Here is a 21,451-nt window from a genome sequence, read left to right as displayed (position 1 = left end):
GGTAGAGCATTCTGCGGAGCATACTCCATCGACAGTGTGACATCTCTGAGAGCTATAGCTACCTGTAAGATCTGCCCAGTTGGAAACACATGCACACACACCCCGCAGTCCAGACACGTAGGGACTGATGATTTGTGCCTCTGTGCCTCTTCCTGAGAGAGAGAGAGCCACAGGAAGGTCAACCTTTCTAGCTATCAAAACCCATTTGTCATTATTTGGCTGCTGGACTGACTGGACCTTGTTGTTGCGCAGTGTCAATGTTGCCTGGAATAGAATACCGGAGGTAATGCGGTTCAGAACAGAAAACATCATTGGAAAGCAACGTGTTTTTCCCGGCGAGCATGTGTGGGCCGGCCAGTTTGAAAGGACCTTTTCCATGGGCAGCGTGGCATATACGGCACCTGTCGTGGACATTCCATCATCATGCATCTAGGCTCATTCACCCTCTGTCGACATGTTCCATAAGACTGCCGCATGAATGATTCGTTGAATCGCTTTTGCATCATTTGGAGGGTGGCACAATGATAATGTAGCCCATACATACCGTTGACGCGTCCCATGGAAATGTCATTTTGCCACACACGCGACTTGCCTCCACATTCACTTTCTTCTCATTGAACAACTACCTACTGACCAGGTGGACGTCAAGGCGAGAGACAGACGGCGAATCGCATTTCTCATCCTACTATTCTACTGCAAGAAGAGGTTGCAAAGCATTGAACACCCACCGGCTCGCTCTCACGCTCGCTCTCACTCGCACTCACTCGCCATGCCTTCCACTCTGGCGAGAGAATCCATGTACCCTACCGCCTCGACGTCAACTCTCCCATCGTTTGATTTTCTCCATTCGTTGGACTCATGTGTGGAGATCACGAAGGAATGTACGACATCTTTAGGAAGAGGATTGGACATGTTCAAGGTCGGCGTGGAAGATATGCCGAGGTTGGCCAAGGTTTTGACGAATAGACAGGTGAGTGAGAAGGAGTGGGGCGGCCATGGAAGAAAAAAGGCGAAGGGAGGATAGCAGCGATGGCGAGATCGACGATGCGTGCGATGATGCGAGGAGGGCTATGCTGGGATTTAATTTGGTCTTTGGCGGATCGCTGACTTTTGACCTTCTTTCGCCCGCCCCATCTACGATCCTTTGCATCGTCCGTTCGCCAAACGACTCTTCCTTCGTGTCTGTCTGTGTTCTTCCTCGCTCGAACTTTCCGCTTTCATCTAATTCCTCGATACGTCCATGGCGCTGTGCCTGTTTCTCTGACCCTCGCTTCGCTTTGATTGCTTCCACTCGCCTTACCTCACTTCGCTTCGAACAATCTTACCTCCCCCCCCCCCCTTCTTCCCTCTCCCCCCCCCCCCCCCTCCCCCCCAACAGCACTTCCTCCTCCTTCCTCACCCCACGATCTCCTCGTACCAATCCACCATGTCAACTACCATGGCGCCTCACATCCAAGATCTCATCAGTCGAGCTGAACGAGCTCTCCAAGCTCAATCTGACGTATTGGCCAATATGGAACAAAAACTAGATATACTTTCTTCCGCAGAGGCATTGTCGGCTATACCGCCTGCTGCTCCTTCTCTTTCTCCAGGATCAACAGCAGCGGCTCCATCATCAGCCTATGACCGTACATCAGATAGCTCAGATCATGAGGATGGAACTCACGGACGCACCTTGGATTCACTCGAGATCAAAGAGTTGAATCCTGCTCAGCGACGCGCTGTGGTGGTATTGAAGAATAAGCGGAAGAGGTTGGAAGAGGAGAAGAAGAGATTGGAGAGGGGGATAGGGGCGTGAACATGAAGGTGCAATCCGCCTAGCGTGGACATGGAGGAGCAATCCGCCTAGCGTGAACATGAAGGAGCAATCCGAGTCCGCCTATGGCGCCTAGTGCCAGCCCGCCTGAGATGATAATCCGGATCTGTACAACATTTTCTCGATTTTCGTATAGTGTCTGTCCACATTGGTCAAACGATGTATCCACCGGTTTGACCGAGACACCGAGTGATCTTGATCACGGAAGAGTCATCATTGTCCCTTTCCAGCGGGCTCCGCTCGCTTTCACTACTTTTGCTGCATGACGGACAGACAATACAAATAAGACGACAACCCCAACCACCCTCTCCAAACAAATCTTGGACACCCTCTCCTATGCCTCTGCTGATGAATGAGGAGGAACAAAGCATTACTGATATCTGAGATTTCCGAGAAGAGACAAGAGAGTATTACTTTTTCCTCCTTCCACTGGGCTCAATCCTGCCCCCCACAAGGTCTTCAGATCCTGACCATCTACCATTGCGCCCACAGAGCCCTCGATACGTGCGACACTTCTTCCCTCGCTCATATATTCTCCTCCCATGAGAGAGATGTCGAACGCTCCACTCGCCTGCCTCGCTCGATTCGTCCTCAGCGAGAGCTCGACGCTCTCGCTCTCGCTCCTCGCTCCTCGCTCACGCCGCAACAGCCACATCGCCCCCTCCTCTCGTGGTCCTCATGCCTCCAGGTGTCCCTGGTGTCCCTCCACCACCCTGAGTATTTTGACTCTGAGCAGACTTTTGCCTCTGTCTCGTAGGGTTCATGATTTGTCTCGGGGGTCTCTGCCAGATCTTGAGCTGCGCAGCGCGTGAGACGGTGAATATGGCCGAGGGTGTAAACGCAATGACGGTGAGGAGATTTCCTTCGACCATTCGGGCCTGAGATGAAGAAGGGGGCATCGAGGATCAGCGCGATGTCCACGTCCACAGCGTGAGAGAGAGGGAGGGGGAGAGAGAAAGAGAGAAGTGAGCAGAAGAGGCGGAAAGAGAGTGTGATAATTACTCACCATGACGGGTTGTAAGTCCGCCACTTCGCTCCGTGGAGGCGCTTCGTGGTACCTTGTGCCTTGGATTTCTACGCCCATACCGTGCACTTGAGTATTCAGCGAAATAGTAGAACCAGGGATACGATGATGAGACAAGTTGGAATGATGAGTATGATGGCGTGGTCGATGAAGTTGAGCAGCAGTGAAATCCCACTATTTGCAAAGCAATGCGTCAGCGAGGTAGGTCTCTATAGTTTCAAAGTCGCGCGAGTTCGCTCCACTCACCAAGACCAACTTGCCATCCTCGCCTACACTTCCGAACCTGTATCCTCCACCGCGAGAATAATCAAATGCAATGTTGGTGACGAATGCCGAGTGACCCTGACATCGAGCGACCACCCGAGTCTCACGAGCAGAGTAGATGGTGATGAGGTCGTCTTGACCTCCAACGGCGATAAAGCGTGAGTCGGGAGACCAAGCCACCTAGAAAGGAGATCGTGTCAGAAAGTGCGTCTTGAACATCCCCCAGATTATAAAAAGCCTTACACAATTCAGAGCTCCAAAGTATCCTCCAAACACATCTGTCAACCTAGGGAGGCGAGGCGAAGAGTCAGTACAAGGACGGTGACCGAACCTGGATCACGCCGAGGACTCACTTCTCCTCCGCCACGTCGACGAGTCTCAGCATGCCATCCTCCGCGACCGCAGCGAGATATCTCCCATCCGGCGAGTAGGCCAAAGCTATGAATTCTGTTAGTCTCTCATCACTCGCGCGCATACTGCAAGCCGACGTTTACGCACAGCTCAGACCTTGCTTGACGACTTTGAAGGCCGCAATGGGATTTTTTCCGACCCATGTACCCCTCTCTTCTCCCTTTTTCATCTTGCTCAGTTCAGCCAACGAACCGAAATCTTCATTCTTCCAAGCCAGCAATTTTTCCACCCATTCAACATACACTTGTCGACTGTTCGTCATACCCGTTGGACCCGCCTGAGGTGCAGCAGTGCTTTGTGGCTCGTTGTCTGATGCTATTTTCTCGAGCTCCGGGTGCTCGTTGGCGAGCCTAGACCCAGGAAGAGGTGTACTCGTTCGCTCGCCTTGACTCTGTTGTTCTTCTTGGCGTTCAAATTGAGTGGTCCATGGCATGGGAGTCGTACTGTTTGCTGGAGGCAACACGGGGTCTTCGGCGAACATGTTGAATTGGAGGATGGTGGAATCTGCGAAAGATGCAATGAAATGATGGGGATGACGAGGGTCAAAGTGGACGGAGCTGACAGCGGTGTTGTTGAGAATTCCCTTGAGGAGGTCCGGGTCAGTAGAGTTTGATGATGATGAAGCAGAGCTCTTACTCACCCCCTTGTTAATTCGCGAGTATCTTCCCGCGATGAAATCCAACCACACCAAATCACCCGAGGCGAAGCCAACGATAATATCGAGACGGTCAGGACTGGCAGTGAATGGCGAGACAGTATGGCAAGTCGGGACTTGAGAGAATGTTACGCGGGAGAATGCTTCCTACGGTGTGAGGGATGTGTCAGTCAGTGGATATGCGATGATTTCGTGGAGAAATGCGCATCCGTCTCACTTTGTACTTTCCTCCTTCTTCTGCCCAACCAAACGTTCTACCCAGATTCCAGAACCCCCACCTGACCATTTCACCAGCACTTCCTCTCCCTCTTTCCGCCAAGACCTTTGGCAAGTTGTCCATGGTCTGCAATCTCGTGACGAAAGTGGAATTGGATGATCTCAGATTATTCTTTGGTCTAGGCAGTGTATTCGACACGTTGGCATTCTTTGCAAAGATGTTGATATTTCGTTTACCAGGTTGAGCCTGAGGTATAGCAGAGAGGGGAACTTCCATCGGTGTCGGAGGGACCACGACGTTATCTGAAGATGTTGGGTCGGATGAATCAGAGGAAACGGACGGTTCGTACATTCCAGCATGATTGACGCCATTAGTCGGAGATGTCACTTGGGTTCCACCACCACCACCAACTCCTCCTCCTCCTCCTATACCCCCACCACCTCCTCCTGCGCCGAATCCTTTGGGAGCAAAGTAGATTGGGATGAAGGTCATTTTGACCGGCCAAGCAGGTTGTGTTTGACCATTGACAACGGTTGATCCGAATGACATGGCCGTTTGACCAGCTTGAGGAGGCAGAGAATTTATACCGGGTGGAACCATGAATCCCCCAGCAGCACCTACGAAGGGGGGCCCTCCACCTAATGTCCGAGGATCATAGGCCATGGGCGCTGCCGGTGTTCCGATGGATGGGAACAACGAAGCATTCAGAGTGTAAGCTCCTTCTGGAGCGTGCACCTTTTCTGGGAGTTCCGGGACGGGGACCACAGGGACCGCTGGTACCACCGGACGCGGCGGTGGAAGACGAGGGAGGAACGAGGATGGGGGAGGGATGTACAGCTCCATAATGGATGATTATAGGGAGATGAAGATGGATCCCAAATACAGAGAGATGACGATGCGTAATGCTCGTAGTTTGGATTAAGCCGAGAAAGAAAGCGCAGGGCGGGGGACGAAGGTCCGAAGGTCGTTGATTATGACACGGCGAGAGTGCCGAATGGGGGCGGGGGGCCTTCGACAGCTGGCAAGGTGGGTCGGGTCGTTGATATACACAAGGTGGTGAAAGGCTGATTGAAGACGGGGGACCAAGATCTAGGTACTACTTGGGAAGTAATGATGCAAGTCTCGATGCCCGCCCCGGTTCTCCTTCGCTCACAACGGTCAAGGACGCTGTGTCTATATTTGGGTCTCTCTGCGGGGAGGCGTAGTAAAAGAAAGGGGCAGCTGCAGCAGCAACCCCTTGCGGGACCCGGGCCGGCGATTTACCAAGCAGCTGAGGGATACGATTTTGATTCCGTTAGGGCTGTTACACTTGTGCATTCACCCTAGCATAGAAGCTCATCTGGCTCTCGCACTCTCTCCCTCTCTCCCTCTCTTGGGGACGCCATGTCATGTCGATGCCGCTTGTCGAACCCCCTCAGATGCCTCCACTTAACAATTGTTGAGTCTCAGAAGTAGCAAATTCGCACTGTGAAAGTTGAACTTTCTCGTCAATCGATCCACCGCTTCCGGATCATTATGTAGGCCGTCGAAATACGTTTGACCGAGCTAAGGACGATCGGTGGGATATCCTTTAGCAAGCCGGGCGGTGAACGGGACAGGCTGCCTGAATGACTCACCAAGGCGTCAGATTTACGATACCCCTCCATCAGGTCGAAGAATCCCATCCGGCGTTTTTCAAAGCTGGCGGTAAATGAGATGAGGAAGAGGAGGATGATCAGGGCGGCGCGGCGCGTCGCCCGATTGACAAGAGCTCACTATTGTTGTTCCACTGCAAAATGGGGGTGAAGTCGTCGTGGTCAATGCTACGGACTCTCTTGTTAAATCGCTTGACTCACTTATACGAACGGCTCTCGGATCTGAACAGCATCAATATCCTATTGGGCAGAGAGTCAAGCTCTGAGCCTCAAGCTCACGCATTTCTCCCAATTCATCAACGTATACTGCGAGCTCATGTTAAGTATGCGGGTTGCGTCGTAGCGATGACATGCCAATGCAACTCACACGGCGAGGCGAAAAAGTCATATCTGCGCGAAGATCTCAAGAGTCAGCTATGATATCCTTGGACGACATCGAAAAAGGATTGAGGCAGACTCACATCGCAAACAAGACATCCTCGCTTGCGCGAGAGAGGTTCAGGGTGGGCGAAACTCATACGCTGAACTTCGGTAGACTCACCAAGTGATCCCCTAAAGACCATGTTAGCAAAATCAATCCTAGGCGTTACTAGTTGCGAACTGGCGCTCGCGACACTCACCATCCTGTTTCTCACTCTGACTGACCAACCCGTCTCTACGTGACCCAAGTTTAATTCTTCAACAATGGGAGATGTAGCCGGTTGGCCACGTTCTTTGATCCCTGCGCGGGTGGGAGAGCGTCAATGTCCCTGAAACCATCGAGCAATCGCAATCCACTGACATTCCTAAACAGATTTACATCAGATCAATCGGTCGAATGAAAAGAGGGTCTTTGCGAGACTCACCGTCTCGGTATCGTCATAGTCCACCCAGATGGCAGCAAACATTGGATGCTGTCGTCGCGGCGTCAACAGAGTTTCGGATCAAAGCAAGACATTATCGTCTCCTCCCCTGGGTAGCCTCACTTCGATACAGTTCCATGCGAGGTACTTTCCATATGGTTTTGGATCCCAAGTTCGAAGGTTCAGCAGAGGATGGATCTTGAGCGGTGTGTTGAGCTGAGCGGCTTGAAGATAGGATAGGACTGGTCCGTATCCTGGTCTGGAAGGTTTGAAGGGGCCAATGGTGATGGCTGAGAGGAGGGGGATGAGAGAGATTGAGTCAGCGAACGTCGTTCAACGGGGAGAGGGGGGTGTTTCAAGGCCGAATACCGTCGAAAGGCGACAAGCAAAGAGAGTCTTGGAATCACATCGACTCACCGGCATCACGAGGAGCACCGACGGGGATGAGAGCCATGGTGGGTTGGTGGGCGGTTGGTCTTCGTGAGCTTCAAGGATGCAGCAGGGCAAAAAAGGTGAGGGTAATAGGCCTCGTTGGAGGGGAAGTAGTCCTCCTGTTAGAGATCTAGACAAGATGAGGATGGCTGTACACTGATGGAGATTACCGCGTTGTTCCGCAGAGCAGAGCAGCGATGCGATTCCAGCACAAGATACTGCCGAAGACGTGAGCGCCCAGAAAGAGCTCTGACAGATTCGAGATATCAGAGCTCTGCGTTCCTGTAATCTTTGAGAGTCGTCCGAAGTGAGTGAGTGAGCGAGCTGAGAGGCGGTGAATGTCAGGATGGAGCAAGGTGGTCTACTTGTCGTTGTTGTTGATCGTCAGTCGTCAGCTAGCGGTCAGAGGGGGTTGAAAGGAAGGTCAGTGGACTCGACTGGTCCGGGGGGGGAAGTGTTATGCAATGATCATTCAACGCTGCTTAAGTGTGTGTGTGCCTTTGACTGTGTATACGAGATGCTCCCTTCTACGCCCTGAGAGAGCCGAGACCGAGTGACATCTCCCACCTTGATCACTTGGAAGATTGATCTGAGGATCCATTGGACAACGAAGCTGCTAGCTGGTCACCATGGCCGAGTCCGAAAAGCCTAGAGCCCCCAAGCGCCACTCCCCCTCTCCCCCCGCATCCTCCAGTTTTGTCGTCACTGGCGCACTAAGTCTCTCGGGTTTACCGGATGTAGTGAATTTTTTATGTATATTTTATTTTGACGATGATGACGAAATGATGCGGGGCTGCTGCTGCTGCTTCTGGAAGCCGCCAAGTAGATGAGTGCGCAGTCAAACGGCTACTTTTGGTCGCCTGACAACTAAATAATACTCAACCTGTCTAACGTTCATCTTGTCGCATACATCACCAACCCGTCCCCACAAACTCTCACCATGAAAGTCTCCAGTGTCGCTCTCCTCTCCGTCATCTCGGCTCTCGGCGGAGTCATGGCTGAACCCAGACCTGACCCTCGGATAACCATGGCTCCCAGGCAGAGTGAGTCGGGGGTGATGGTTGTGATGATGACATGATGTGTGCATGTTGAAGGTTGATCATCGTCTCTCTCTCTCTCTCTTTTCAGTCGGAAGCGCCATCAACTCTGTGGTCGGTGATATCACTTCTGGAGGTGCCAGCGTCCTCTCCGACATCACTTCTGGAGGTGCCAGCGTTCTATCTGACATTACCTCGGGAGGTGGCAGTGTCTTGTCTGACATCACGTCAGGAGGTGCAAGTGTCGTCAGTGCAGCTGCGTCTGGTGAGTGAAGTGCAACATATTCTGAAGGCCGAGCTGATTGCTTTTATCCTCCTGCGTAGGCTTCCAATCCGTCACTGGAGCTGCTGGATCCGTCTTTACCTCTATCACGGGAGCCGCCGCAAGTGGCGTTACCGGTGCATCGTCTTCCGCCGCTGGTGCCGCAGCGTCCGGTGCGAGCGCAGCTAGCAGTGCTCTCAGCTCGGGTGAGTGCTCCAGGGTTTCATACCGATAGGAAAGCACACTGAACACACACACCTCCTTCTTAGCCTCCTCGGCCGCTACCACCTCTGGTGCCGCTCAGCCCGGAGCCATGTTCTCTTCCGGATTGGCCTGGACAGCCATGGTTGGAGCTGCCGGCGTTGCTATCGGTGCCGGACGAGTCTGGATCTAGGGCGAGCAAGCCCTATGCCAAGGCATAGTGTCGTTCTTTTCCCTGAGCCACCTGTGGACTCTATATACTCTGTAGCGTCCTATGCATTGATCTGTATCGTGTCGCCGAGATGGAGGTCTGTCAACCCAGATTGGGCTCATCTCCTCACACCAGCCTCTGCTCAGCTATGTCAAAGCTCTCGCCTCCACACTGCATTCCATTACAGAACGCATAATGAAAATTGGTCACCGGAATAAATGAATAGTGATCGTCGTCCACCCACTCGCACCCGGAAGAGTTGATGACGTATGACTCGCTCGACCTCACACGACCAATTGACTCAACGTGAACGGAAGCAAAAAAGATATCTTGCCACGCGACTGACTTAATGGGTGAATTTTGAAACTGAACTCCTTCAGACAGACTTTGGGGGCGGGTGTGAATCAAGGGAAGGGGGGGGGGTGTCCAGTGATGGTAGCTGCTCCATGAAACTGTCATCACACGTCACATTCATGCTGTGCTGGTGGTGGTGCTGCTGCTGCTGCTGCTGCATCCTCGCAGCAGCTGTCCCTCCTTTCATCGCTCACACACACACACACACACACACACACACATACACACACACTCGCTTCCGAAAAAAAAAACGCCACCACCCTCTCGTTTCACGCTATAAAAGGTCTAGAACCTCTTGTTAGTTGAAGGAATGTTGGCTGCTGCGGTTGCGGCGAGTCTGTTATGTGTTGAGTCTTGGCACACGAGATATATATAGAGCGCGGGATGATGCCTTGTGGCGATTGAACGCCCACTCTACCTCGACTACACAACTACATCAGCACCACAACGATGAGATCCACCATCTTCACTGTCGTCCCATTGCTGCTCGCCATCGGTGTCATCGCTCAAGGTGAATCCCAAAAGGCATCTATCCCTTCCTTCCCGCTGACACTTTCCCTCAGACGCCTCGGAAGCTGCACCGAGTGACGCTGAACCCTCTGCAACACCCTCATCCGATACAGATGCTACCGATATCTTGCCTTCCGAAGCTGCTTCAGCGACTTCAGCATTGGAATCATCTATCGAATCATTGACGGACGAAACGAGTGCCAGTGCTACAGATGTCCTCTCTTCCCTTGCAGGTGTCACGAGTAGTGTCCGGGCGGAAATCACGAGTGCCGTCGCGAGCAGGTCCAGTGCGGTTGGATCGAGGTTGTCCTCAGTGGCCGGAGCGGCATCGAGGAGTGAGTGTCTCAGCGAGCGAAAGCGAGTGTGCGCGAGTGTGCGACGCGATGTCATGTGTTTCAGCCTTGAAGAAGAATGGCCCTGCTAATAGGTTCCTTTTTCCACCTGGCTTGGTCACCCTGCCTTTGACACAACTCCATGCTCTACCGGCTGTGATGCGAGACGTTTCCCCTTTTACTGACAAACGCCTCCCTTCTTTCCTCAGGCATCGCAACTTCACATTCCGGATCCATGGCTGCCTCCAGTGCAGCCGCTTCGACCTCTGGAGCCGCTCAACCAGGATTTATCGTCGATTATACCGGTACTTGGACGGCTGCCGTCGGAGTGGTCGGTATCGCCCTCGGTGCGGGTCAATTGCTCTTCTAGATGAGGCGCGATGCGGCTCTATCGACAAGACACGATTCATTCATCCTTCCATTGTTCCGTTTTTTAGACTCCATTGTTTACATGCCGATCGACACTCTTCGCCAAACGGTAATCTCGCCTCATGTAGGTAGACCCTTCGACACGTGTTCTTTCTTTCCTCTGACACGCGGGGGGAGGCGGCAGGACCGACATTGAGGAGAGATATACGCACACACATTCACCTGTAGCATATGACACCACCATGCATATTCCTCGCACGTAGACTCTGAAATTGTCCGAGCGTCCTGCATGGCAGCGGGTGACCAAAGTAACAACAGTCCCATGCTACAAGCCTTGATTGGGAACTCGGTGACTGCCACACTCACCTTTTGTGGCCCTCTCTGGGCGTCGTGGTCGTCTGAACACTGAAGCTCTTGTGGGGATTGGACAGACTCAAGCTGCTACTGCTCTTCATCCCAGAATTGCCTCCTGTTCGCTCAGTGACCCATCAATCTGAGCTCGCCTCGGGCTGACTGAGAACCATGATATTCCCCCCTGTGCGCAGTTTTCTTTTTTTGCCCGAAGTCAATGGCCTCCGACGTCACCTCCGCGCCCCCACCACGTGGTCGGTTGTCATTCGCAGACGAATGATTAGCAGCAAGTCACCATTCAGCATTCTTACTTCTTCTTCAGACTTGGGCAGTCCTTCGGTGAGGTTTAGGGGACAGGATCATTCTATCCTCTTGTTCGATCCATTTCGACTTGTTCCTAAATAGTGAAGCATCGGCACCACGAGATTCACAGAGCAAATCTTCGACATCTCCGCTGTCGGAGATCAACACTTTTCATTTCACCCCCTCCGGAATCATTAGCACCTTTGTCAGTACTTTTCCTATGGACTCATAGCGAAGCAGATCATTGGTCTTCCATATAAACTCTATTGTCTCTCTTGGATCCGCCTACCACCCTCCCCTTCGCAATGTTCAAGCTCCTGAAAGATCTCACTCGACCTCCCGAGCCTCTCTCACCACGTCTGCCATCTCATTCGGATCACTCGGCAGCCTCGCACCACCCTCATTCGTCGCCTGTCCCTCGACTGAGAGGTCGTGCGTCCCCTGCTCCGAGCCGTCAGGCGAGTCCGGTGACTCGGGTGATTGACCTGCCAGATGACAACCCGCCAACTCAAGAGCTGGAGGGCGATGGGAAGAAAGTCAGGGAACTCCTCGAGGCTTTGGACACTGTGAAAGATGGAGTCATGGGATATGTCGAGGTGAGTCAAAAGGTGTTCCGTCTAATCATGGACGAGAGAGATATCGCTGCTTCATACATCCCATCTGACTATTCTCCAGATCCTATCCCAGCTCAACTCTATACGTTGCAACCACACGGCTCTCCAAGCATTCAGGATACAGAAAGGGTTTCCAAGACTCTTTCGGACGCTCAAACATCTCGCCGCATCGTCCAGTGTTCCAGACGAGGGCGATGACGAGCGGCATGTGGAGCAAGTCCAGCGGATGGAGGGCTTGAGAATGTGGTTCGAGGTTCTGGGCTGGGCATTGAGAGAACGAGAAAGTACCAAGGCATTTGAAGCCCTGGGAGGCTACATGGCATTGTTGGATCCTCTTCGAGAGCTGTCTGCGCCTTTGTCATCATCGTCAACGGCTATATCGTCCATGGCCGGATCTTCCGCCTCTTCCTCGATGACCGTCACTGCTCCGCCGGTACCTGATCCGAAGATCCTGTCTCATCTCCTGGCCTACATATTCAACAACAATTACACGCTCTTATCGATATTCTCAAAGGGATATTCAGAGACCGTGGACATCCCGACATTGACCCAGCAGCTCGGAGATGTCAATCTTTCACGTCCTCGAGCTTTATCACTCCTCTGGTCATACATCTGGGGAACACCGAGTCACCTCCCATCCAAGACAAGAAAAGGCAAAGATAAAGCTGGTCAACCTCAATGGTCCACTGCTAATGGAAAGCTAGAATCTGAATCTGGGAGAGACAAGGCTCTAGAGATGACATTTGGGATCATGTACGCCGCTGCTCAATCTTCGATCGCAAATCTGTTCGCCCTCTGTTCAAGTCTGCCGTTCCTCCCCCGATTCCTGCTCGACAGACTGTACGGACCGGAGCAGGAACGCAAATACGAGATCACCTTCCCGGCTAGAGACGATTGGTATGTCCCAGAGACGAATGATGGCAATGCCAGCCTTTTGGAGGATGGTTTCGAGTGGACAGCTCCTCAAGGATCGCTTCGGACGATCTACCTCGATCTTCTTCGTCGACTATTAGATGGAGGTGTCGATCAGACTGTCGTGTGGAGACTGTTCACCCTCGTCAAGACTACCGCGGAAATCACCACCAGCCACAAGCCGACTGTGGTCCCAAAGGGCGAAGAATTCGACTCGTCACAGGACAAGGATTACCTGTCTCCACCTGTCGTCAGTCAAGACTTTGCAGGTAGCGATCGTACAATCGACGATTCGACCTCCTCCATAACATCGACCTCTGCAATCTCTGGATCGAACAGACACCTCGCTCCTGAATCACCTAGGTCACCCGGTTTGGTGGACACTTCCGCACCTACCACACCGACGCCCGACCCATCGTCTAGCAGAAAACCCAGAATACCACGGCTGACCATCGACCCTTCTCCACAGGTTCAGCGAGAATCGCTAAACACTGAAATTCTAGATCTGATACGACACGCTATGAAAGCCCGTTGGCCCGACTCATTCCTCTTCCGGGGACTTGGGACGTCTGATGAATGTGGCATAGAGCTGAGAGATATGGGACGATCCTGGCCTCACCCAGCAAAGGGTTTCAATTTTTCCGTGAGTTTGGCATCCGAAGCTTTTGTTCCTCTCAACGACAGTGACATCAGCTGATGCCTTTTGCAGTGCTGGATCTACATCTCCAAGTTGAATCGTCCCATCACTTTGCTTCATGTCTCCCAGGCGAATCAATCTCACCCACTTTTCCAACTTCGAATCTTGGAAAACTCTCAAGTCTCCGTTCTCGCTTCCGTGTATCGTCCAGAATCCACGCATCCGCCTCAACCTCAAGCGGCCGCCTCTCAAGCCGCCAATGGCTCAGTGTCCTCTGCACAGACTCCAGCTGCACCTTCTCCGGCGGAGAGCAGCGAGGAGACCCCAGTACCCGACGAGATCATTTGCTCGGCACCCGACGCGCTGATTGCTCACGGCCAATGGGTTCACTTTTCCGTCGGATGTCGAAAACCCAAAGGTCTCGAATTGGCCGAAGCGAGAATCTTTGTGAATGGTGTGCGGGTCGGCGCTATGCGACTGCATTATCCTGTTCCTGCCCCTCCTGGACCTGCGACGCAACATGTCTTGCATTCGAAGCCTGCTTCTTCAGCTGATGCTATACGGTTAAGCGTGGGCAAGCCTTGGAAGTTGGGAAAAGGGAAAGAAGAGGAGAAGTTGGGACTTGGAAGGGAAGAAGAGAATGAGTTCTTATTGGGTCGGACTCTGTTTGTCGAGGATGTCTTGCCGGAGGATATAGTTTTGCTGTTCTACCATTTGGTGAGTGCAGACAAAGCTGCGAAACGGTTCGCGTCTGACCAGATCGTCTGTCTCAGGGCCCACGCTATCACGGCAATTTTCACGACCCTCTCGGCAAGTTTTTGACCTGTGAGCGTGTCCGAAGACTGCATACCTGATTTCACACTCATTGTTTTCCACTCAGACGAGGCCGCTACATCTATAAACGTTTACTTGTCCGCACAAGCTGCAGCCGCAGATGACAAGTCACTCTTCACTTCAAAATCCAATTCAGATCTGGTCAAAGCTATCCGGCAAGGGTCTGTAGTCCCAGAGGAGCACATCCTACTCTCACTCATCTCCAAGGATGCTACACCAAGCGATGTCGCTGCAGGTCTAGGAGCGCAATACTGCATCAACGGTGCTGTTCCCCACCCCGTGCGAGCCGCCCAACTTCGACATGGTATCGCTTCGATTGTCGGACCATCAGAATCCATCTTGCCGTTTAGTAATCAATGTCTCGACGATAGCGTCACCTGTGTGGGAGGTGGAGCAGTGGTTCTCAAGATGATCGACATGGCGAAAACAAGTGAAGAGCTGGCGATCACATTGGGAATCCTGAGGGATATGCTCAAGCACAGTTGGGCAGCGAGTGAAGAGATGGAGCGGATTCGTGAGTAGTCGCTCCACCCACTCGAAAGCTGAACATGTCAGGTGGGTTTGATCTCCTCGCCGCGATTTTGCGACCTAAGATGGTCAACCTCGTGGACATCCCTTGTACCAAGATCATTCTCGCCATGTTGGGAATCAACATGGATCGACCAAAGTGCGTGAGACAAATCAACGATGCTTCAGGTTGCTGAAACAGATCCTCAGCGCCGCTACAGTACACAATTCGGCGGCGTATCGCGCCCTCGGACTCGAATTCGAACTATGGTCTCGAGCGAGTCTTGGCGTGGTCACGCTTTACCTGCAACACTTTGAGTATCTACTTGCCACGTCGAAGCACGCGCGTTACAACGTGTTGAGAACATTCCAAAAGGCAGCTATGGTGCGCAAGATGCTCTACGCCCTACGATCAAATCTTTTCGATCTTGCTGTCGTACCCGTCGTCGTGGATACTCTCAAGCTAGTCTTACTGGCCCGGTGGAGCGGCGCCGACGCCATCAAACCGACTTTCTCTTATCTCATCTCCGCGCTATGTCAATCTCCTTCATCGGTCTACCCCTCTGCAATCACGAGTGAACCTCCCGCATCTCAAGCGCCAGCTGCTCAGATTCTGTCCATGATCGCTGGCCTGACTCACAATGGTCCGAGACTCGTCAAACTCAATCGATCCATTGCACTTCATCGTCTACTTGTCATCTTCATCTCTAGCAACTCGGCTCCCTACGTCATCATCCCTTGCTTGGATATCCTCGAGCGATGTATCCTCACTTCGGGTCTGGAATCATTCCAACGATCCTTTGAGGCGGAAGGAGGATTCGCGCTATTGGCTCGGACGCTAGGACCGGTCTGGACTGGAGATATTCAAGCTAGGGTCTTGAGGATGTTGACTGGCCCCAGCTCATCTGATGGAAAAACTCTACTTTGTCCAACGTTGATTTCTGCGGTTCTCTCTGCTTTGGACTGTCTGTTGCAGACCGGAGATGACCCATTCAAGCCCAGTCGAAGGGGGTCCATGTCTTCCATCCGGTCAGTCAGCATGACGCCAATGGCCACGAGTGAGTGTTTCGATCGATTGATTGATCGATAGATCGATCGCAGTGGCATAATCGGCTGAACATTCTTTCCTTAGCTACTGACCTCAATGGTGTGCCTCCATCTGAGGACACTCGACTGGAAGATCTGCTTCGATCCCTCACCGCGTTGTATCGGTCCAACTCGCTCTTCCGCCGGACATTCACCAATCGTCGAGTCGAACAGATGTTACCTGCCCTTGTCGACTTTGCAGCTATGAGTTCAAGCTCTCCTCATCCAGAACGTACAAATGCACAGCGTTCGGCAGCTGCTGAATGGCTTCAAGCCATCATTGACAAGCACAAAATCTCACATTCGCTCATCAGTCAGATCAAATTGGTCATTGAACAGCTCAGATCTCCCATCATCACTACTTCCCCACCTGCCTCGTCATCTCAAGCGCCTTCCCCTCGACCCAGCTCTGTGCATCTCGCTCGATCATTTACAGGCCGTATGGGGACCACTCCACCCCCTACACCCTCGCCTTCGGGTCCTATCCCCCGCAGAAGACCCTCTACCGACGCTTCATTCTCCCCTTTCCCCGCTCAGCGATTCAGAGCTGGAGAACGAAAGGCACCATCGTTGAAACGGGTTTTGACAGGTGAATCCATACTCGAAGGTGGAAAAGATAAGAACGCAGCGTGGAAATTGATCATCATTCAGACGGTAAGTGACGGAATTCACAATGTATCCACTCATGCGTCCCCAGGATTCGCAAAGCCATTCCAAGATGATTCTAGAGAGGTGAGACAAGGACGACCCAGAAGAAAGTTTGCTAATGGCTTTTCATCTCAGAAAAGAACACTGGCGCAAGTTGTCCGAAGTCGATTGGCCACGTGTCGCTTCTGCTTTGCGAGCCGAGAATGGCCTGTGGCCTGAACAGGAAGGACCTGTGCATTGGAGGCTGGACGGCAGTGAAGGCCCCCTGAGGATGCGGTGAGTGTGCAGCGGATAGAGGGAGAAAGGTGTATTCTAACCCACTCTCAAGGAATCGCCTGGAACGGGTCCAAGCATCGACCGAGCCCGTTCAAGGTCGAATGCAGCGTAAGCTACGCGATGCCATTCCTTCCATGGACGAGCTCTCGTCAGCGGTCTCGAGAGTCAATCTGGCTCCGTGGGAGGATCCTTTCGCGCTAGCTCTCGGACAAGCCGCTCCGATCTCTGAGGAGGGTGCGTAGAATGCAGCGTATGATGAATATGCTAACGTCTCCACGGCAGCCGAGGCACCGCTCGTGGACCCGCACAACAATGTTTCACCACCGAGTCCAACAGAGTCTCGACTTGACGACGAATCAATCATCGATATCGAGGTCGACAAGGACGACAAGATGCGTCGAATAGCCAAGACGTTGGAGGCTGGCGATATAGTGGAAGAAGCTCATAATATCGTTCGGATCGTCGGTGTGGACGCTTGTCCCGGTCTGTTGATCCTAGGCAAGAAGAATTTGTACCTTGTCGATGGCCTAGTACAGACTGCAGGCGGGGAGGTCATCGATGCGAAAGATGCTCCAAGGGATGTTTTGACGATCCCGGGAACTATCATTGACATGTCGGGCTCGGAGCAAGAGAGCCTCAAGTGGTGAGCTGGACAATATTGTCAGAGGATGAAGTCAGCTCATAGACGCTCTTCAGGCCATACAGTGAAATCATCGAGACGAACAAGAGAGCATTCCTGTTCCGCGATGTCGCGTAAGTCATGGCTCATCATCCAAGTGGTATTACCTCTAATCGACCCTCTCACAGACTCGAGCTGTACTTTTCCGATAAGCGAAACTTTCTCGTCGTATTGAAAGACAAGCGAGAACGTTCAATCATTGTCTCAAAACTACAGTACAAGACGAATCAAGCAGGAGTCATCTCTCAATCGCTTATCGGCAGCTTTGTTTTGGACCAGGTGGTCCGAGTCATTGAAAAGCCGGAACAGCCTCTGGACGCCTTGACAAGAAAGTGGCAATCGAGAAGTATCAGCAATGTCCGTGCACAGTCCACCATATCCGTATCGTGGAAGCGCTAACATTCTGCGCAGTTTGCCTACTTGTCCCTCTTGAATCAGTACGCCAACCGGACGCCAAACGGTCAGTCCTTTCAAGTTCATGAACTGTGCGTCAACTAATTCCAAGCAGATGTCACGCAATACCCCGTCTTCCCATGGGTTCTGTCCGACTATACATCCTCCATTTTGGACTTGAGCAAACCATCCAGTTTCCGAGACTTGACGCTGCCAATGGGTGCCTTGACACCCGCTCGAAGAGAAGCTGCGGTGGAGCGATACACCGCGACAGAGGGAGTCGGCGAGAAGCCGTTGTGAGTGTTTGATTGACAACGCATTGCGACTTGCTTAGCAGAGCATATAGCCACTATGGAACTCATTACAGCTCGTCGATGATCGTCTGCGGTTTCTTGATTCGTCTGTCCCCTTTTACCGAGATCTTCCTCGCTCTTCAGGTGAGCTGCAGTGCCTGGTAGCGGATGAGACCAGCTGACAGTGGCTCAGGGCGGCAATTTTGACCTGGCTGATCGGCTTTTCTCGAGCATATCGCGAGCTTGGGACTCTGCATCAGCCGACAATCGCGGTGATGTGAGAGAATTGATACCGGAGTTCTTTTACTCCTCAGCCTATCTGAATAATCTGGTGCGTCGATGATCGAAGCTGGAGTGTCCCTACTTATCTAGCTCCAGAATCACCACGACTTTGGCCGCAAACAAGTTTCTGGTGATTCAGTCGACGATGTCGTCCTGCCTCCTTGGGCCTTGAATGACCCTCTCCTATTCACACACAAGCACCGTGAAGCTCTAGAATCAGATTATGTCTCTCGTCATCTTCCATCCTGGATCGACTTGACCTTTGGTTGTAAGCAAAGAGATCCATCGTCGTACAACTGCTATCATCCTCTCTCGTACCGTGGTGCAGTGGATCTGGAGCACATGGAAGACGAAAGTGAATTAGCGGCATCGACAGCGATCATCCACAACTTTGGTCAGACTCCACTCCAAATCTTTAAATCGCCTCATCCTTCTAGATTTTCCAGCGGTCGTTCGACCCTGCCTTACGGTCAATTGTTTGGAGTGGCGGAACAATGGCAGTTGCTGTTCAGGAGCAGGCTGCCAGTCATTGAGACTGTGCTCCCCATCGACGACATCTATATTTCAAGTGGATCAGAGTCAAAACCCTCAGCTTTACAGCGACATCGATTGGGCGTGCCTGGTTCGCCTCTCTTGTCCGTTCACTATGGCTTCGCCGATCAAAGTCTCCGTGTCCTGTACCAGGAAGTAGTCGGCTCAATCGGGACAAGAGTGAGTCAATTATATGTCCTGCTCATTTTGCTGATCCAATGGCAGCTGGTGCATGTTCTTGAAGGCGTTTCAGTGGTTCATGCTGTCTTTGCTAGCCCTAGCCTCCTCGTCACTGTCTCCTGGGATAGCGTCATTACCGTTTGGAGGATGAGCGTCAAGTCGTATGGTAGCAAGAAGGGTGATGTCTCTCTACAGCGGGAAGCAATCCTTCGAGGACACACGTCAAAGGTCACCACACTCGCTGCTAGTCAGGCTTGGTCCTTCCTCGTCAGCTGTTCCGAGGTGAGCAGGGAGAGTGCCAGCCTCGGATCTGAGCTGACTCCGTGCAAAGACTGGCAGTGCCATGGTGTGGGATATGAACCGTTGCAAATACACCCGGACGCTTCAGCTCCCAACCAAGGAACCCATCAAATTTTGTGAAATCAATGAGTCAGATGTAAGTGGACGTGGACGTTTGCCGGAGAAATGGCTCGCTGACCTGGACACCCAGGGTCAAACTGCCATCGCAACCGCTACACACCTGTTCCTCTTCTCATTGAATGGACATCCTATCGCCAGCACGCCGCTGGAGTCTGAGTTGGCTACAGATTTCACTTTCGGCGAAATGGAGAACCATGAGCCAGAGCAATTCACAGGAGGCATTTCGTTCCTCAAGCGCGAATTCTTGCCGTTCGGAGTCTTGTTCGTCATTGGGGTTGGGAGAGAACTTGCATTGTATCGATGTGTTCCCGGCGTCAGGTCCTATGAAGATGAAGAGGATGTTCTACCCTGGCAACTGGTCGAGCAAGGACGACTTGCACGATCGGACGATCATCCTGGTGGAAATTGCTGCATGGTCAAATTTGCAGGGTGAGCCATTTTTTCACTTCCGAAGCTCCACAATGGCCAAATCTGATACGATGCTCAGGGAGACTCTGTATGCCGCGTTTGAGCCCTCTGCGGACACGTCAAAATATACACTGTGGCAATGGTCGTTGCCTGAAGGTGGAGCGAGGCATGTCCCAGAAGCTGTGTCGCATTTGTGCATGGCAGAGCACTGTGGAAGGCACTTTGGCCTTTTGGGTAGGTAATCGGGCCGTGAGAGTTGGACCCAGCTCTGATCATATGTAGAGCCGAAACGTTTCTGCGGAGGTTGTGGTGGATCATTCTGCGGGTGAGCTGACATTTCATCTATTGTACCAAGGACCCTGGTTGACACGATCCGGTCCCGCAGTACACACGCCGTTCACGTCGAAAGCCTTGAACAGAGATACTGTTCCGATTGTCGATCTCAGCTCGCCCAGTCTCAGAACCTACTGAATCGACGTAGAGATTCGGCCATTGCGACTTCTCGTCGAGGCTCTTCTGCGGGCCTGGCGTCTGGCGCCAACTCCCGTCGTGCATCGATCAGTATTCCCCATGGTTCAGCCTCTCGACGCCCTTCCGTCTCTCACGTCTTGGCAAAAGCTGCCATCGCTGCACATGCTATATCCAACAGTAGTCCTCATGGCTCTGGGCCTGGAAGTCCCGCGTTGGGAAGTACGATCAAGTCGATGTCAGTCAGTCCGGTAGCGGAACGAAGGTCTAGAGAAGCATCACCTCGGCTGAACGTTCCTCCTTATTAATGAGGCGAGCGAGGTATTTCGACCGATTCAGTCCCACGTCGCTTCGCCAAACACCGAATGCATTTGTGTGGGATATATGTGATCCTTGCAAATGTGCGGCGCCCCGGTGATCTTACCCAGCTCTCAAGTATCCTTTGGACCGCCTTCTGAGGATGACAGATGAGATTGACGGTTCCACCACTGCCCAGCGGGATTCGTGATCAGGTCCACCTCATCATTGACCTTGTCAGGTCTTCCAAAGACATCTCTACCCTTCCGCGTCAATTTCCAGATCGCCCCGAGACGCTCGTTGAATGTCTTTCCATCGAGATCGTCACAAGCTTTCGTTAGGTCCTGAGAGGCGCAGAGTCAGATAACCATCCCATCTTGCTTCATTTCCAGCGCCAACGCAACGTTGCGCAAGACGGTCTTTGATCCTCGTCAAGACACACACACACACCCAGACTCACATTAGTTTGATCTAATAGTACTTTGAGTAGAGCGGTCTTGAGCGCCACTGTCCATTCTTGGCTATCCTCCCGGTCGGGACGGTTGGGAATCCCAGGTGGGAGAGGGAACGTTGATTTCAATGTCGGTCGAATGATGGTCATTTGGGGCGTATGCCAGAAAACTTCGATAGATGGGTCTGTATAGGTCGGGTGATCGTGATTGTGGTTGTGGTTGTGGTTGTGTGAGGGGGAACACATGTGCACAATAGATCAGCTTGGGTTTCCTCGAAGACAGAGAGAGTGTATCAGATCAAAGAGAACG

At 52.4% G+C, this 21,451-nt stretch overlaps 7 protein-coding genes across 7 annotated transcripts; 5 read left to right on the top strand and 2 right to left on the bottom strand.

Annotated features, from left to right (window-relative positions):
- Window positions 1-522: 522 nt before the first annotated feature.
- On the top strand, window positions 523-2,016 carry BD324DRAFT_624898 (hypothetical protein). The gene is made up of 2 exons (XM_022015748.1): window positions 523-970; window positions 1,379-2,016. The coding sequence occupies exons 1-2, from the start codon at window positions 770-772 to the stop codon at window positions 1,796-1,798; spliced, it is 621 nt and encodes a 206-aa protein (XP_021871167.1). The 5' UTR covers window positions 523-769; the 3' UTR covers window positions 1,799-2,016.
- A 309-nt stretch (window positions 2,017-2,325) lies between these two features.
- BD324DRAFT_427242 (WD40-repeat-containing domain protein) lies at window positions 2,326-5,522 on the bottom strand. The gene is made up of 8 exons (XM_022012756.1): window positions 4,388-5,522; window positions 4,156-4,317; window positions 3,603-4,098; window positions 3,458-3,542; window positions 3,348-3,390; window positions 3,087-3,284; window positions 2,823-3,014; window positions 2,326-2,694 (listed from the first exon to the last, which is right to left on the bottom strand). The coding sequence occupies exons 1-8, from the start codon at window positions 5,228-5,230 to the stop codon at window positions 2,452-2,454; spliced, it is 2,262 nt and encodes a 753-aa protein (XP_021871166.1). The 5' UTR covers window positions 5,231-5,522; the 3' UTR covers window positions 2,326-2,451.
- Window positions 5,523-5,822: 300 nt separating this feature from the next.
- BD324DRAFT_427372 (hypothetical protein) lies at window positions 5,823-7,620 on the bottom strand. Its single transcript, XM_022012757.1, has 13 exons — window positions 7,281-7,620; window positions 6,987-7,153; window positions 6,867-6,914; window positions 6,803-6,806; window positions 6,642-6,742; window positions 6,563-6,573; window positions 6,483-6,503; window positions 6,389-6,411; window positions 6,301-6,327; window positions 6,223-6,243; window positions 6,143-6,155; window positions 6,004-6,067; window positions 5,823-5,944 (listed from the first exon to the last, which is right to left on the bottom strand). Exons 1-13 carry the CDS (start codon window positions 7,315-7,317, stop codon window positions 5,933-5,935), a joined length of 549 nt encoding a protein of 182 aa, XP_021871165.1. The 5' UTR covers window positions 7,318-7,620; the 3' UTR covers window positions 5,823-5,932.
- Window positions 7,621-8,253: 633 nt separating this feature from the next.
- Window positions 8,254-9,060, top strand: BD324DRAFT_427434 (hypothetical protein). Its single transcript, XM_022012758.1, has 3 exons — window positions 8,254-8,597; window positions 8,657-8,800; window positions 8,864-9,060. Exons 1-3 carry the CDS (start codon window positions 8,381-8,383, stop codon window positions 8,986-8,988), a joined length of 486 nt encoding a protein of 161 aa, XP_021871164.1. The 5' UTR covers window positions 8,254-8,380; the 3' UTR covers window positions 8,989-9,060.
- Window positions 9,061-9,443: 383 nt separating this feature from the next.
- On the top strand, window positions 9,444-10,849 carry BD324DRAFT_624883 (hypothetical protein). Its single transcript, XM_022015747.1, has 3 exons — window positions 9,444-9,871; window positions 9,924-10,205; window positions 10,412-10,849. The coding sequence occupies exons 1-3, from the start codon at window positions 9,811-9,813 to the stop codon at window positions 10,570-10,572; spliced, it is 504 nt and encodes a 167-aa protein (XP_021871163.1). The 5' UTR covers window positions 9,444-9,810; the 3' UTR covers window positions 10,573-10,849.
- A 580-nt stretch (window positions 10,850-11,429) lies between these two features.
- Window positions 11,430-16,934, top strand: BD324DRAFT_427167 (hypothetical protein). The gene is made up of 10 exons (XM_022012755.1): window positions 11,430-11,821; window positions 11,901-13,394; window positions 13,461-14,105; window positions 14,162-14,213; window positions 14,269-14,736; window positions 14,778-14,889; window positions 14,940-15,787; window positions 15,862-16,547; window positions 16,599-16,739; window positions 16,792-16,934. Exons 1-9 carry the CDS (start codon window positions 11,531-11,533, stop codon window positions 16,680-16,682), a joined length of 4,680 nt encoding a protein of 1,559 aa, XP_021871162.1. The 5' UTR covers window positions 11,430-11,530; the 3' UTR covers window positions 16,683-16,739; window positions 16,792-16,934.
- On the top strand, window positions 16,123-20,887 carry BD324DRAFT_427163 (hypothetical protein). Its single transcript, XM_022012754.1, has 18 exons — window positions 16,123-16,404; window positions 16,513-16,547; window positions 16,599-16,739; window positions 16,792-16,973; window positions 17,022-17,382; window positions 17,436-17,492; window positions 17,547-17,775; window positions 17,830-17,878; window positions 17,927-18,107; window positions 18,158-18,248; window positions 18,298-18,435; window positions 18,483-19,097; window positions 19,143-19,379; window positions 19,429-19,533; window positions 19,588-19,946; window positions 20,005-20,159; window positions 20,208-20,250; window positions 20,311-20,887. Exons 2-18 carry the CDS (start codon window positions 16,534-16,536, stop codon window positions 20,699-20,701), a joined length of 3,348 nt encoding a protein of 1,115 aa, XP_021871161.1. The 5' UTR covers window positions 16,123-16,404; window positions 16,513-16,533; the 3' UTR covers window positions 20,702-20,887.
- The last annotated feature ends 564 nt before the right edge of the window (window positions 20,888-21,451 follow it).

Source organism: Kockovaella imperatae (assembly GCF_002102565.1).
Source record: "Kockovaella imperatae strain NRRL Y-17943 chromosome Unknown BD324scaffold_6, whole genome shotgun sequence".
Lineage (NCBI taxonomy): Eukaryota > Fungi > Basidiomycota > Tremellomycetes > Tremellales > Cuniculitremaceae > Kockovaella > Kockovaella imperatae.
The sequence above is the reverse complement of the archived record's forward strand: the minus strand, read 5'-3'. Positions and strand labels throughout refer to the sequence as shown.

Coding starts and splice junctions, on each gene's coding strand:
- BD324DRAFT_624898 (XM_022015748.1), top strand. CDS start 770: ATGCCTTCCACTCTGGCGAGAGAATCCATGTACCCTACCGCCTCGACG. Junction 971..1,378: donor AGGTTTTGACGAATAGACAG/GTGAGTGAGAAG, acceptor CCCCCCCAACAG/CACTTCCTCCTCCTTCCTCA.
- BD324DRAFT_427242 (XM_022012756.1), bottom strand. CDS start 5,230: ATGGAGCTGTACATCCCTCCCCCATCCTCGTTCCTCCCTCGTCTTCCA. Junction 3,543..3,602: donor CGTCAAGCAAGGTCTGAGCT/GTGCGTAAACGT, acceptor CAGAATTCATAG/CTTTGGCCTACTCGCCGGAT. Junction 3,285..3,347: donor ACTTTGGAGCTCTGAATTGT/GTAAGGCTTTTT, acceptor TCTCCTTTCTAG/GTGGCTTGGTCTCCCGACTC.
- BD324DRAFT_427372 (XM_022012757.1), bottom strand. CDS start 7,317: ATGGCTCTCATCCCCGTCGGTGCTCCTCGTGATGCCG. Junction 7,154..7,280: donor CGGTGCTCCTCGTGATGCCG/GTGAGTCGATGT, acceptor CCCTCCTCTCAG/CCATCACCATTGGCCCCTTC. Junction 6,328..6,388: donor TGACTTTTTCGCCTCGCCGT/GTGAGTTGCATT, acceptor ATGAGCTCGCAG/TATACGTTGATGAATTGGGA.
- BD324DRAFT_427434 (XM_022012758.1), top strand. CDS start 8,381: ATGTTGAAGGTTGATCATCGTCTCTCTCTCTCTCTCTTTTCAGTCGGA. Junction 8,598..8,656: donor CGTCAGTGCAGCTGCGTCTG/GTGAGTGAAGTG, acceptor CCTCCTGCGTAG/GCTTCCAATCCGTCACTGGA. Junction 8,801..8,863: donor TAGCAGTGCTCTCAGCTCGG/GTGAGTGCTCCA, acceptor CCTCCTTCTTAG/CCTCCTCGGCCGCTACCACC.
- BD324DRAFT_624883 (XM_022015747.1), top strand. CDS start 9,811: ATGAGATCCACCATCTTCACTGTCGTCCCATTGCTGCTCGCCATCGGT. Junction 9,872..9,923: donor CATCGGTGTCATCGCTCAAG/GTGAATCCCAAA, acceptor ACTTTCCCTCAG/ACGCCTCGGAAGCTGCACCG. Junction 10,206..10,411: donor GGCCGGAGCGGCATCGAGGA/GTGAGTGTCTCA, acceptor TTCTTTCCTCAG/GCATCGCAACTTCACATTCC.
- BD324DRAFT_427167 (XM_022012755.1), top strand. CDS start 11,531: ATGTTCAAGCTCCTGAAAGATCTCACTCGACCTCCCGAGCCTCTCTCA. Junction 14,214..14,268: donor TCTCGGCAAGTTTTTGACCT/GTGAGCGTGTCC, acceptor TTTTCCACTCAG/ACGAGGCCGCTACATCTATA. Junction 16,548..16,598: donor TCCAAGATGATTCTAGAGAG/GTGAGACAAGGA, acceptor TTTTCATCTCAG/AAAAGAACACTGGCGCAAGT.
- BD324DRAFT_427163 (XM_022012754.1), top strand. Junction 16,974..17,021: donor CGCTCCGATCTCTGAGGAGG/GTGCGTAGAATG, acceptor TCTCCACGGCAG/CCGAGGCACCGCTCGTGGAC. Junction 18,108..18,157: donor GGAGTCGGCGAGAAGCCGTT/GTGAGTGTTTGA, acceptor CAGAGCATATAG/CCACTATGGAACTCATTACA.